At 34.6% G+C, this 13,639-nt stretch overlaps 1 protein-coding gene across 8 annotated transcripts in view; it reads left to right on the forward strand.

Annotated features, from left to right (window-relative positions):
• The window catches only part of CLOCK (clock circadian regulator), a 110,382-nt gene that overhangs the window by 51,767 nt on the left and 44,976 nt on the right, over nucleotides 1–13,639 (forward strand). For all 8 annotated transcript variants that reach the window (XM_084899326.1, XM_084899330.1, XM_084899332.1 and 5 more), the window contains 2 exons: nucleotides 3,114–3,205; nucleotides 6,853–6,942. In XM_084899326.1, coding sequence (XP_084755452.1) covers nucleotides 3,114–3,205; nucleotides 6,853–6,942 — 182 coding nt within the window. The remainder of the gene's footprint in view (nucleotides 1–3,113; nucleotides 3,206–6,852; nucleotides 6,943–13,639) is intronic.

Consider the following 13,639-nt stretch of genomic DNA (forward strand, 5'->3'; position numbering starts at 1 on the left):
TTATGGATATATTTGAAAGAAAGGCAAGAGCCAGGTTGTAAAGGCCTTTTATATCATTTTAAAAGATTGTTTCAGTGTATATCTAGGAAATAAACATTATGTTTAAATTAAAGTGATTATTTCTTAATTAAAATCATTTTGACTACATAAATCATGAAAAGAAAATTTAAAGAATATTAAGTATATTAGTAACAGATAATACGTGAAAAAGTTGTAAAAGGACATTTCCTTTTTCAGATGTAAATTAAACTACAAGACTCAGAAGGAGAATTTGTAATTAGTGCCTCTTTTTACTTCTCCTTGGCTCACTCAGTAATGCATTAATAACCTGCTTCAATTTCCACTGATCTGAAATTATTTTTATAAATTTTACTAATGCTATTAACCCTATCTCCCCTGCAACCAATAAAGCAATAGCTTTTTCTTTCTCTTCTGCATGTCTGAAGCACTGGAAATTTTAATCCATTCTCCACTGGCTTTTCCCTTGGCCTGTGTTATACTGCATTTCTTCATTCACCTCCCTCTTCCTGACTAACCCTAACTTCGTTCTCTTTCTTTTTTTGCTCTTTAAATGTGACATTTCTGAGGGTCTTATCTTTTGTGTTCTTGCTTTCTCTATACTCTGTCCCTTGGTTATCTCATTCAATAACTTCATCTATTGTCTCTCTATTAAACTATTAAGTCTGTATTTTAGATGCTAACTTTTCAGTCTTTTATTTCCAGATAACTTCTGGATCTTTCTTTTGCATGTCCTCAAACTCAGCGCATCTAAAACAATTCATTTTCATTTTGTCCAATCACCTTTTCTTCTCAACTTTTATTTTTTTATTTTTACACCACCATTCTTTCACTCCCCCTAGATTCAAACCTGAAAAGACTTGTAATTCTCTTGATTCTTCTGTAAATGTGTCAAAGTTCTCTTCATTTTATTACCATTTTTGTCATTTTATTTTGCCTTTACAAATAGTATTCTCATGCCAAAACTGGTTTGGCTCAGTGGATAGAGCGTTGGCCTGCGGACTGGAGAGTCCCAGGTTCGATTCCGGTCAAAGGCAAGTACCTTGGTTGCGGGCACATCCCCGGTGGGGGGTGTGCAAGAGGCAGCTGGTCGATGTTTCTCTCTCACTGATGTTTCTAGCTTTCTATCCCTCTCCCTTCCTCTCTGTAAAAAAATCAATAAAATATATTTTTTAAAAACAAACAAAAAAACCAAATAGTATTCTCACTACCTCAGTGTCCCTCATTAAATAGCACACTGAGCCCCTCAGGCATTGTAGTTGAATGAATGATTGTTGAATGAAATGAAATAATATGCATGCACACATTTCCCTCTGACAATAGAGGATTAATTTTGGCATTAAGTAGATCGGGGTTTTTTTTGTTTTTTTTTCAAAATTGGGTATAAAATTCTTACAAAAATAAAATTTACCTGAAATTGGAAGAGAGTTCTCATTTAATTATTAGCCTAAAATAAGTTGTGCTTAACTAAACTTGTGGGATTTGCTTGTGCATTTAACTTTTTTTTTCCGGAATGTTTATAATCGATGTGAATTGAAAAAGTATAATTATACCATATTCTAAAAAGCTAGACTTTTTAGTTACTCTTCATATTCTAGTGCAGGCATTTTTATTTTATTTATTTATTTTATTTATTTATTTTAAAAATATATTTTATTGATTTTGTACAGAGAGGAAGGGAGAGAGATAGAGAGTTAGAAACATCGATGAGAGAGAGTCATCGATCAGCTGCCTCTTGAAAACCCCTACTGGGGATGTGCCCGCAACCAAGGTATATGCCCTTGACCGGAATCGAACCCGGGACCCTTCAGTCCCCAAGCCGACGCTCTATCCATTGGGCCAAACCGGTCCCGGCGAGGCATTTTTAATTTAGTAGATTTTTGGTGACAATTTAATATATTTACACAAGATGTCCCAAAAAATGTATACACACTTGTAACAGCTGATAGCTCTATTTGAAAACAAAATGTATTTTAATAAGCACAGCCTTTGTAACTATTCAAACTGTATGTATTAATATTTTGGAACAGTGTATATATCTGGTCATAGAAAAATCTAAACAACTTAGTCCATACTTTTCGATTCAAAGTAGAATATATTTTGAAGAGTAAAATTTGTGACAGATTTTTATTTTGCCTGGTTTTTAAAACTACGTCTGCATTTAAAGATGGAAAAACATTTGTTAGCTAAATAGTTCATGTCTCATAATTTATTAATAACTTTCTCATAACTAAATCCACTAGCAAGTAGTATACTGCAAAATAAACTAATAATTTTGTTAAAATATTGTCCCAATCCAAGAATCTCAAAAATTTTTGACCAGCTCCCTACCTATAAGAAAACATGCCAGGGGACACTAAGCAAAATCACTGTGGGGTTATTACTATAAAGTTTTTTTTGCCCCAATTCTTAATTTAATCTCATTGATTAATAATAGAGCACGTTTGTCCTAGACCTTCACAGGTCTAGGCCCTGGGGGGCTGACAGAGAAACACTGTTGCTCAGATCCTAAGAATAGAGCACCTCAGATTGGGAGCAATCTTTATACTTGGCAATAGAAAGGCTGAAAGTCTTTGTTAAAAGCAGGCTTACTGACCTCCTGGGCTGTTTTCCTACAGGCTCATGTCCTTATATCTACTCTAGGTTCTACCAGTTGAATGTCAAGGAAAGGAAGATGAAAAAGAAAATTTTCCTAATGCTTGATATATCTGCATATTCTGAATTTTGTTCCGTCATTGTGTCAAGCAGGAACCAACACAGGCTATCACAGGTCCCCAGAGAAAATCCAAGAGACCAAAGACCAAATCCTAAGGAGATAATTTGCTATAGTAGCTCAAATATTTCAGCATACCAAAACTTAGACTTCCTGATACCTACCTAGACCAATAATGTTATTGTCTAAGGTTCTCATCTTTATTTGTTTGTTTATTTATTTATTTATTTATTTATTTTTATTTCCCGCCTGCCCGCCACTAAGGTTCTCATCTTTAATTAGAGTGTGGAAAGAGAAGGCAGTCGTAGGGCTTTTGTATTGCCCCAGTCGCCCACCCTGTAGTAAGAGTATGCCACTAATGTGTCAAATAATCTGTTTACAGAAATCACTGCACAGTCAGATGCTAGTGAAATTCGACAGGACTGGAAACCTACATTCCTTAGTAATGAAGAGTTTACACAATTAATGTTAGAGGTATGTCCAGATTTTATTTTTGAAAAGTTTTATTTTTCTTTAAAAAAACAAAAAACAAATCATAAGTGACTAATTTTAATATTAATTTAATGTTGAAAATACTTAATTCACTGTAAATTAATAAACTGTTATTTTCAATTAAAATTAATCAATGTAAGTATTGTAAACAAATAGTACTATCTGGTAAAGGAATGACAAAATTTTCATATTTTCAGTATTAAATGAATTTTTGAGTGGATTAATAAAAGTCAAAACTATAGCTACCAAATTTTCTGTCTGAGATGACACTAGCAACATTCAAATGAAGAATAATATATTTTATTCATCACATATTAAATATTATTAAATGTATCCTACTTGTTAGTAGTTTTTTTAAACAAATTGAAATCTACCCCAAAATAACATAAAATGATAGTACATGAGTATTTTGAAATGAAATGTACATTGAAAGGCAACTTCTTAATTCAAGTAGATATTTTTTTATGTGTGTAAAATAATATAGGTATCATCTATGGACACAAAGTACACAGAGTTCAGTATCAAATTTCCATGAAAACTTACCGTAAGTAGGAAACAGAAGCAGTAAAGGACAAGAAGAGTAGGTACATAACAGAAAATAACATAGAAAGATTAGAGGAAAGTGATTGAGATGGGGATGTAGGCGTTGTTAAATAATTACATCTCTTATCCTACTGGTTTGGATTTATTATTTTACACTTTAAGTGTTTAGCTGTGTCGGGTATGTACAGGGAAATGCAAAAAGTAGGTTTACAGTTGTGAGTATGGGAAACAATTTATTCTTGAATTGTCATTTATTAATTATTATATTCCTTATATGAATAACTATAAACCTACTTTTGACCCACCCTGTTTATGTAATGGCTAGATATCATGTCTTTGTATAGTGACTAAAATCTAAGCAACATAAAGTATTTGCAAGTTAATGAGGAACAGTTAATTGCTAGATTAAATCTTTGTATATTCAACAGAAATGTTAACATGGAAATTTGTTGGAATATAAATATATTGTATATATTTAAACCTTCACTTAAAAATCTGGAATAAAACTCATCACTTTTCACATTAACTCAGTGAACCTCACAATACTTTTATGAAGTAGACACTATTAGTATCCCTTTCTTACTGCCATATGAGGCTATTGAGGAACAAAGAGATTATGAAACTTGTCCAAAGTAAGTAGCTCAGCTGGGTTTTTTTGCAGGTAGACTGGCTTCTGCACTCATGGCCTCAGCCCCTGTGAAACTTCTTTCAGTGGAAGCTAACCATGGTGCTGAACTTGCAGCTTAGTAACCAGCAGCTAGCTCTTTAAATTAGTGGACACTTGAGTTATAAACCAGAAAATAGTTTCTGATTTTGTTAAATATTTCTTCTAAAAAGTAGTTTGATGTTATCTAAGATTATCTCTTTAGGTCATAAATATTATGTTTATGAAAGGGTGCACACAACTAACATCTACAACAGAGAAAGGAAATAACTCATTTAATTTTAATTAAAAATTTTTAAATATTCTTTATTGATAAAGGTATTACATATTTGTCCTTATCCCCCTATTGCCTCCCCACATCCCTGCTCATGCCCTCACCCGTGTTAATTGGTTATGCTTATATGCATAACCTCCTTACCCTCTGAGGTTTGACAGTCTGACGGATGCTTCTCTGTCTCTGGATCTGCTTTTTTGTTGTTGTTGTTGTTGTTTTCATCAGTTTATGTTGTTCTTTATATTCCACAAATGAGAGAGATCATGTGATATTTATCTTTCTCCACCTGACTTATTTCACTTAACATAATGTTCTCCAGTTCCATCCCACCTGTTGTAAATTGTAGGAGTCCCTTCCTTTTTACTGCAGCATAGTACTCCATTGTGTAAATGTACCACAGTTTTCTAATCCACTCATCTGCTGATGGGCACTTAAGCTGTTTCCAAATCTTAGCTATTGTAAATTGTGCTGCTATGAACACAGGGGTACATATATTCTTTCTGATTGGTGTTTCTACTTTCTTGGGATATAGTCCTAGAAGTGGGATCACTAGGTCAAATGGGAGTTTCAATTTTAGGTTTTTGAGGAAACTCCATACTGTTCTCCACAGTGCCTGCACCAGTCTGCATTCCCACCAGCAGTGCACGAAGGTTCTTTTTTGTCACATCCTCGCCAACAATTGTCATTTGTTGATTTGTTGATATAGCCATTCTGACAGGTGTGAGATGATACCTTAAAGTCATTTTGATTTGCATCTCTTGGATGATTAGTAATTTGGATTATGTTTTCATGGTCTCTTGGCCTTATGTCTTCTTTTGAAAAGTATTTAGGTCTGTTGCCCCATTTTTTGATTGGGTTGTTTATCTTCCTTTTGTTAAGTTGTATGAGTTCCCTATAAATGTTGGAGATTAAACCCTTAATATTGTGTTGGAGATAACTTTGGCAAATATGTTTTCCCATGCAGTGAGCTTCCTTGTTGTTTTGCTGATGGTTTCTTTTGCTGTGCACAAGCTTTTTATTTTGATGTAGTCCCATTTGTTTATTTTCTCTTTAGTTCCCATTGCCCTAGGAGCTGTATCATAAGATCTTAGAGGAATCCACAGGCAGCAAAATCTTATTTTACTTTTATGATTATATTCTCAGTGCAATCCTATATAATAAAAGCCCAGCAACCAAATAGCGGAACGACCAGAACAACCAGTTGACCAGTCACTATGACGCTCACTGACCACCAGAGGGCAGAAGCTCAATGCAGGAGCTACCCCCTGGTAGTCAGTGCACTCCCACTCTGCTGACTGGGTTGAGTGGCTGCTCCCATAGTGGGAGCAGCCACTCAGAGGGCAGATCCACCACTGCTCAGCTGACTTGGATGAGCAGCACTCCTACAGCGGGCTGATTCCCACAGGCCACGCCCCCACCAGTGCCCGAATCTGTGCACCAATCCTCTAGTTTGTAATAAAATATGTGGTAATCATTCACTATTTACCTTGCTTCATTGGTATGAAAAATTTCTTAAAATTAATGAAGTTAATTTTAAGCCCTAGCCTGTTTGGCTCAGTTGATAGAGCATCTAACCTGTGGATCAAAGGGTCCCAGGTTTGATTCTAGTCAAGGGCACATCTTTTGGTTGCAGGCTCCTCACCTGTCCTGGGCCCTGGTCAGGTCACATGCAGGAGGCAACCAATCCATGTTTTTCTCTCACATCGATATTTCTCTCTTTCCCTCTCTCTTCTACTCTTCCTAAAAATCCTATACTTCTCGGTTGATATATACAAAAGGAGATAATGAATTCTTTATCTTTGTGTGCCAAAGACATTATTAATGGTGTCTTGCTTTAGTGATATTAGTATCTTCAAATAAGACCATCTGTGTACAATATATAAATTATAAAGGTAGAACATTAAGTCTATAGTTTAGAAATCAACTGTCCAATAGCTAAAGAGTGATATTTTTTCCCCAAAAGCATTTTAAGAATGCACGAAGATTTATACCATACTACAGTATTGTGAAGGGGGAAAGCTAGCATTTTGATAGTGTTCTGGAAATTTCTACCTTATGTCTTTTGTCATTTAGTAAGTTAGATTTTTATTTTTGTGCAAGAAAACACTTTATTTTTTTTATTTAACTAATTATTATGTTTAATTTCAGGCTCTTGATGGTTTTTTTTTAGCAATCATGACAGATGGAAGCATAATATATGTGTCTGAGAGTGTAACTTCATTACTTGAACATTTACCAGTAAGTATAAAAATCCTGTGATCTCTTTCTTATTTAATGCCTATTTTAAACATTGTAAAGTACTAGGAAATGTACCTCTAGAGTAGGGGTGTCGAACTCAATCAGAGAAGGGGCCAAAATCTAAAATCCAGCCTAAATCGCGGGCCGAATGGTTTACTGAACAGTCATAAACTGACAATGTCATAAACTGACAGCGGAGTGCAGTGATGACAGCGCGATGCGGGCCACATTGCAAGGCCTGGCGGGCTGGATTTGGCCCGCGGACCTTGTGTTTGACACATGTGCTCTAGAGCAACGTTAAGCAATAAGTAGAGTGGAGGAGAACTCAAAATATATCTTTGTTTTTCATGGCTGTTTTTTTTTTCTCAGTTCAGTCATGCCTCTGTAATTTGTAGTAACTATTCAGTGGCCTCTTTATCTAACCTCTGTTCTTGCTGTCTTCTTTTTTTCTGATGCTAAGTTTTCAGTATTTCCTCTTTATTCAGCCTGGTGAAGATGTTGCTGAATCACTGAGAAGACCTTGAGAACAACTAAATTTCTACTGAGATATTCGTGTTACAGCTAGAGGAATAAAATAATTTTCTCAAAAGAATAACTTAAAAGAACACACTAAAAATATTAGATACAGAACTTTTGTGCTCTGTGGCTTGAATTGATAATGCCTAAATGGCAATATTCAATATGTTATCAATATAATCCTGGGTACAGAATTAGAAAATAATTACATTGTATGATTTTGATAAAGATGGTAAACACCAGAATTAATGTGTGTTGTTTTACTTCAACTATATTTATTGAATATCAACTCTCTACCAGACAATGTTAGATGCTCTGCTGCAACTGACAGTTTTAATGAATTTGAAATTTTAATTTAATATGTAATGTTCTTAGGGCTTGTTGTATAAATATTCTGAAGTTATTTATAAGTCACTCTTAATTTATTATAAATACAAAGTACCTGTATTGTAAAGGTCTCTTTTAAGAGATACTGATAAGCAGTATTGTCCTCCCTCTGATTACTCTGCCACCTCATACTCTATATAAAGAATGGTCACTACACTTAAAAGACTTGATTTAGCCAAAACCAGTTTCGCTCAGTGGTTAGAGCATCGGCCTGTGGACTGAAAGGTCCCAGGTTCGATTCCGGTCAAGGGCATGTACATTGGTTCCGTGCACATCCCCAGTAGGGGGTGTGCAGGAGGCAGCTGATAGATGTTTCTCTCTCATCGATGGTTCTAGCTCTCTGTCCCTCTTCCTTCCTCTCTCTAAAAAAAAAATCAATAAAATATATATACATTTTTAAAACGACCAGATTTAAAAGGGTAATTTCTTACTGAAGGCCAGGCATTAAGTAATTTGCTGATTTCTGTGCCTCACACCAGACAATGACTTTGCTTGCCTGCTTTTCTAGTGGCTTCCATTATACAGTAAGCTCAAATAGTAGGTAATTTAACCAACATCTAAAAATTATTTGAGAGGAAACATTATAGAACACATAAACTAGTATAGGCAGAGAAAAGGACAGATTGATTAGCTGAATTTTCTGGGCTATTCTTTTTTTTTTCTTTTTTAATTACATGTGAAAAAAACTAGGGAAAGAAACCCATTGTAGGATTAAGATAATGATTAAAATAAGATTAATTTTAAAAAGGTATTATTATATTCTTTTAAACCATATACAGTTGTATAGGTTTTCTTTTCATTATGTATTTATAGAAACTATGTAATTTTTTAAATTAAAATTTTTTTTAAATTATTCATAATCAGCATCTTATGTAATATATGTGGTAATACTTTTTAAAAGCCTATTTCTTGGGCACTTTCCTTGAACTCCATTCAGAATTGGATGCCCTTCCTCTCTCTGCTCCTGTTACCTTATATGTACTGTCATCATGACACAGTGAATTGTAGTTTTCTGTTTACTTGGGTAATCATGGTAGGTGTAGCTTCTTAAATGAGGAACTTTATTTCCTCATGGGCTAGCTAGTTTCTTAGAGAGGCATTGGTAATATATTATTGAATGAGTAGGCTATTGATGTAGGCTATTTGATGTAGCTGTTTTAAAAAATATTTCCTAATGGCACACTAGTATTGAATCTTTAGTGAGTTGAAGTTTAATTGATTTTTGAAATAGATAACATGTGATAGATCTAGCTGGGATCCAAGCATTTTGTCATTAACATTGTCTCCTCGTGAAAACTGTCTTTACCTTTCCATTCCATCCTGGATTTTTAAAAACCTTTTTATTTTATAACTGTTTTTAGATTCAGAAAAATCAAGAAAATTGTACATAGTGTTCCCATGTGCCCCATACCCAGTTTCCTATGTTATTAACATTATCTTGATATTTTTCATTGAGTTAGCCAAAGCATATAGATTGTTAGGTGAATTTGAGGGCAGAGGAAATTGCTGCTGCTGCTCTAGTAGACCCATTTCATTCCATATTAAGTTAATAGTATCCTTTGTTAATGTGTTTTTGCTGCTCACCAGTTACTATGGACACTTTTCTTCACATCACTGATATTGCTGAATTGTATATTACTCTGTGGCTTGAGGGAGGGGGGAGGCGCAAAAAGAGAAACATGTATTTTGAGAAAATAAAATAATACTCAGGATCAAACATAAGAAAAAATATGTGACTTTCTGTTTTGGTTGTCGTTAATATTTAAACTGTAACAGATGCTAAACAAAAGGTTTAAAATAATGCCTTTTTCATTGTGTTTTAATGTACATACCTATTAACTAAAATAGAATTTTGACCAAAGGACTTGTATGCATGCATATAAGTACAACCAATGGACACAAAATTCTGGGGAGGGAGGGCATGTAGGGGAGTGGGGGGGGCAATGGTAAGATATGTACACAGATAATAATTTAATTTAAAAAAGGGAAAAAATTTAAAAAATAAAATCAGTAAAAATAAAAAAATAATAATAAAATAAAATAGAATTTTGGCTGTTGCCAGAAGGAAAGACACAAATTAGCAAATTCCTAAATTAGGCTTTAATGTTTATAATTTAGCCTTTTTGAGAAATTAAACTTGCCTTCTTAAATTAGTGGTCAATATGACTTAAAATTACAAGGCTGATTCTATAAATCCTGCAAAAAAAAAAAAGTGTTCTTTGTCACTTCATGCTTATTAAATTAAGCACATTTTAACCTATTTGTGGCTAATAATTTGGCATAAATGCTTTATTCTTTTGAGATTTGAAAAAAAAACTTACGGATTTTTTTGTCTCCCGATCTGGCTTTCTGTGACAAAATTAGGCTCATGCCACTTCAGTGCCAGAAGAGATTTTAGACATCATTAGCCCATCCCCTTTATATCATCAGTAAGAAACATGAAAGTAGAGAAATTGGACTTAACTGTGCAACATTTTTGTGGAACTTCCAAGACACAAAGTTGATGTTTTACTATATTTCAAACTTTAAACTTTAAAAAATTTTTAAATTTTACAACTAAATATTGATTCCTCACACTTGTTTAAATGTGTTTCTCAGAGAGAATATATTCAAATTGTAACCGAGTAATGCAGAGAAGGTGATAACCACATTACAGCTTAGCAGAGGGAAAAGATAATTGATAACATTTTATAATTTTCACAAAATGTTGAAAAAACAGAAAGGCTATTGATATATGTCACATAATTAACTCAGGAGGATTTACATTTCTTCTTCATGAAAATGCTTGAAGGAGATAAAAGGATCAGGATAGCTGCCTTTTTAGTTTTCTTTGAATTGTGTTTGGGAACTGAGTGAATGTTATGGTGATATTAAGTATGATTAGCTTCATTTAGATATTTTATTTTTTTTTTTATTATTATTTTTTTTTTAAAAATATTTTATTAATTTTTTACAGAGAGGAAGGGAGATAGAGAGCTAGAAACGTCGATGAGAGAGTAACATCGACCAGCTGCCTCCTGCACACCCCCCACCGGGGATGTGCCCGCAACCAAGGTACATGCCCTTGACCGGAATCGAACCCGGGACCTTTCAGTCCTCAGGCCGATGCTCTACCACTGAGCCAAACCGGTTCGGCCATTTAGATATTTTAAATATGGTGATTAATGGAAAAGTTTGACATATTAGTTAGTCACCTGCTAACTTTGATCCCTCATAGTATGAAGTTTCAGGGGAAACAGTGCTTGTGACCATACCACTCTGTGCTACTCATTCATATTCTTTTCTCTGTAAATATGAAACACCTATTTATAGTTGGGAAAGCAAGGATAACATAGGTCAGTTTATAATTTCCTAATTATCAATGAGAGTAAATAATAGAAAATTATAATCATTCTCAAAATGAAAGTTTTAGTACTTCAAATAGTTTTATTTCTGTTTAAACTATTCTTTACATTAATATCAATGTGTCTGTTTTGTCAATAAAAAAGCAATTTTTTAGTATTTCTGTTATTCATGCCTGAATTTTTAGTGTATCTTAGGTGTAGCAGTTAATAATGCGGATTTTTTTCAATAGATTGAATTACACATATGTTGATATATATGTGATTTGATATGTATGCTTTTAAGTTGTATTGACAACAAGTTTCAAAACTTGATATGTCAAATTTCTGAAGGTGTTAACATCATAGATATTTTTACACTTAAAAATGTTGAATTCCGTGCCTGCCCCCAAAAAAGAGCATTTGTGGGTAGTTTTAATTCATTACTTTATTTTGAAGAAAAGTGCTGCTGAATACTTTGGGAAGCTTATGGTGAATATGTTCCATCTCAAGATACTGTGAACGCTGGTTTAAATGTTTTAAAGGTCATGATTTCTATGTGAAAGACAATGTCCAGGTCAACTGAAAAAGTTTGAAGACCAACAATTGCAAGCATTATTGGATGAAGATGCATGTCAGACTCAAAAACAACTCACAGAAAGATTTAAGCGTTGCTCACCAAACAATTTCTGATTGTTTATAAGCAATGGGAAAGATTTTAAAGGAAGGAAAATGCCACATCAGCTGAACAAAGGACAAATGGAAACCCAAAAAGTCATCAGTAAAATATTGCTTCAATGGCACAAAAGAAAGTCTTTTCTGCATCAAATCGTGACTGGCAATGAAAAGTGGATTTATTTTGAGAATCCCAAATGCACAAAATCATGGATTGGTCCAGGTCAACCATCAACATGTACTGCAAGGCCAAATTGCTTTGGAAAGAAGACAGTGCTCTGCATTTGGGATCAGGAAGGTATGGTGTATTAGGAGTTTCTAAAACCAGGTGAAACCATTAATACAGATCGCTACTGAGGACAAATCAGTTTGAACCATGCTTTGATCATGAAATGACCAGAATATGCCAGAAAACATGGCAAAGTAATTTTGCTTCATGATGACCCACCATCACACACTTCAAACCAGTTAAAGATACAAGATTTTGCCTGGGAAGTAATTAACCCACCCGTTGTATTCACCAGACCTTGCTCCTTCAGATTACCACTTGTTCTGATTGTGGACACATGAACTTTTTAAGCAGTACTTCAAAACATCTGAAGAAGTGGAAAATTGGGTCTCTGAATGATTTGCCTCAAAACAAGAAAAGTTCTATTAAGATGGTATCCACAAATTACCTGAAAGATGGGGGCATGTGTAGCTAGTGATGGACATTACTTTGAAAAAAGCACTTTTGATGTTTCTCTTGAAATTATTGTGTCTTCTTTGATTACAAAGTCCGCATTATTAACCACTATTAACCACTACACCTAGTAACTTCTGTTCTAGAGGCTTTTCAGACTTTCAGGGGGGAAAAAAAAAAGAAAAAGAAATTGTTTAAATGGAGATATATTTTTAGTGTGGTTATCTGTAAGCCTTTATCAAATAACTCCTTAATCTAGAATCTAGTATTGTACTAGTAACTGTTACATGCAATGCACAACTTTAATGTGTCTTAATTTGAAGGGCGGTGGAAAATATATAAGAGATAGGGGGCTTTTATTTACTTATTAGAGGCCTGGTGTACGAATTCATGCACCAGTGGGGGCGTCCCTCAGTCCAGTCTGTAGGATGGGGCTGAAACTGGCTCTCTGACATACCCCGAGGGTCCCAGATTGCAAAAGGGCACAGGCCAGGCCCAGGGACCCCACTAGTGCACCATAGGGGCCAGAGAGAGAGACACAGGAGAGTTCTAGGGCATATCTGAATCATTTTGCTCAGTCCCAATTGGCCCGACCCCAGCAGCAAGCTAACCTATCGGTCAGAGCATTTACCCCCTGATGGTCAGTGCACATCATAGCGACTGGTTGACTGGTGGTAAGTACACATCATAGGAAGTGGTTGAGTGGCCTTAGCATATCATTAGTATATTAAGCTTTGATTGGTTGAACGGCCAATGGGTCAACTGGATACTTAGCATATTAGGCTTTTATTATATAGGATGGGGCAGCAAGGCATTAAGACATAGACATTAAAATACAATTAACAGGAATTTTTTATGGGAAATGAATGATAAGAGTAATAAGTATTGAAAGAGTTTTGTTTACTGTGAATTATGGTATTAAGAATACTTTTTTAAAGGAAATAATTTGAACTTGCCTTTGAAAGAGAAATATGTGGAGAGAGGAAGGCTATTCCAATTTATAGAGCAGACTTTGAGGGCTAGAGTGAATGTGTGGTTTTTACAAAGGGTACAGTAAAAGCTCTTCCCACTTCCCACCTCCGCAGTGGCTCTCTTTTGCTGTTTGAGAGTTTTTGTT

The sequence above is a fragment of the Pipistrellus hanaki genome, assembly GCF_964339955.1.
Source record: "Pipistrellus hanaki genome assembly, chromosome: 1".
Classification (NCBI taxonomy): Eukaryota; Metazoa; Chordata; class Mammalia; order Chiroptera; family Vespertilionidae; genus Pipistrellus; species Pipistrellus hanaki.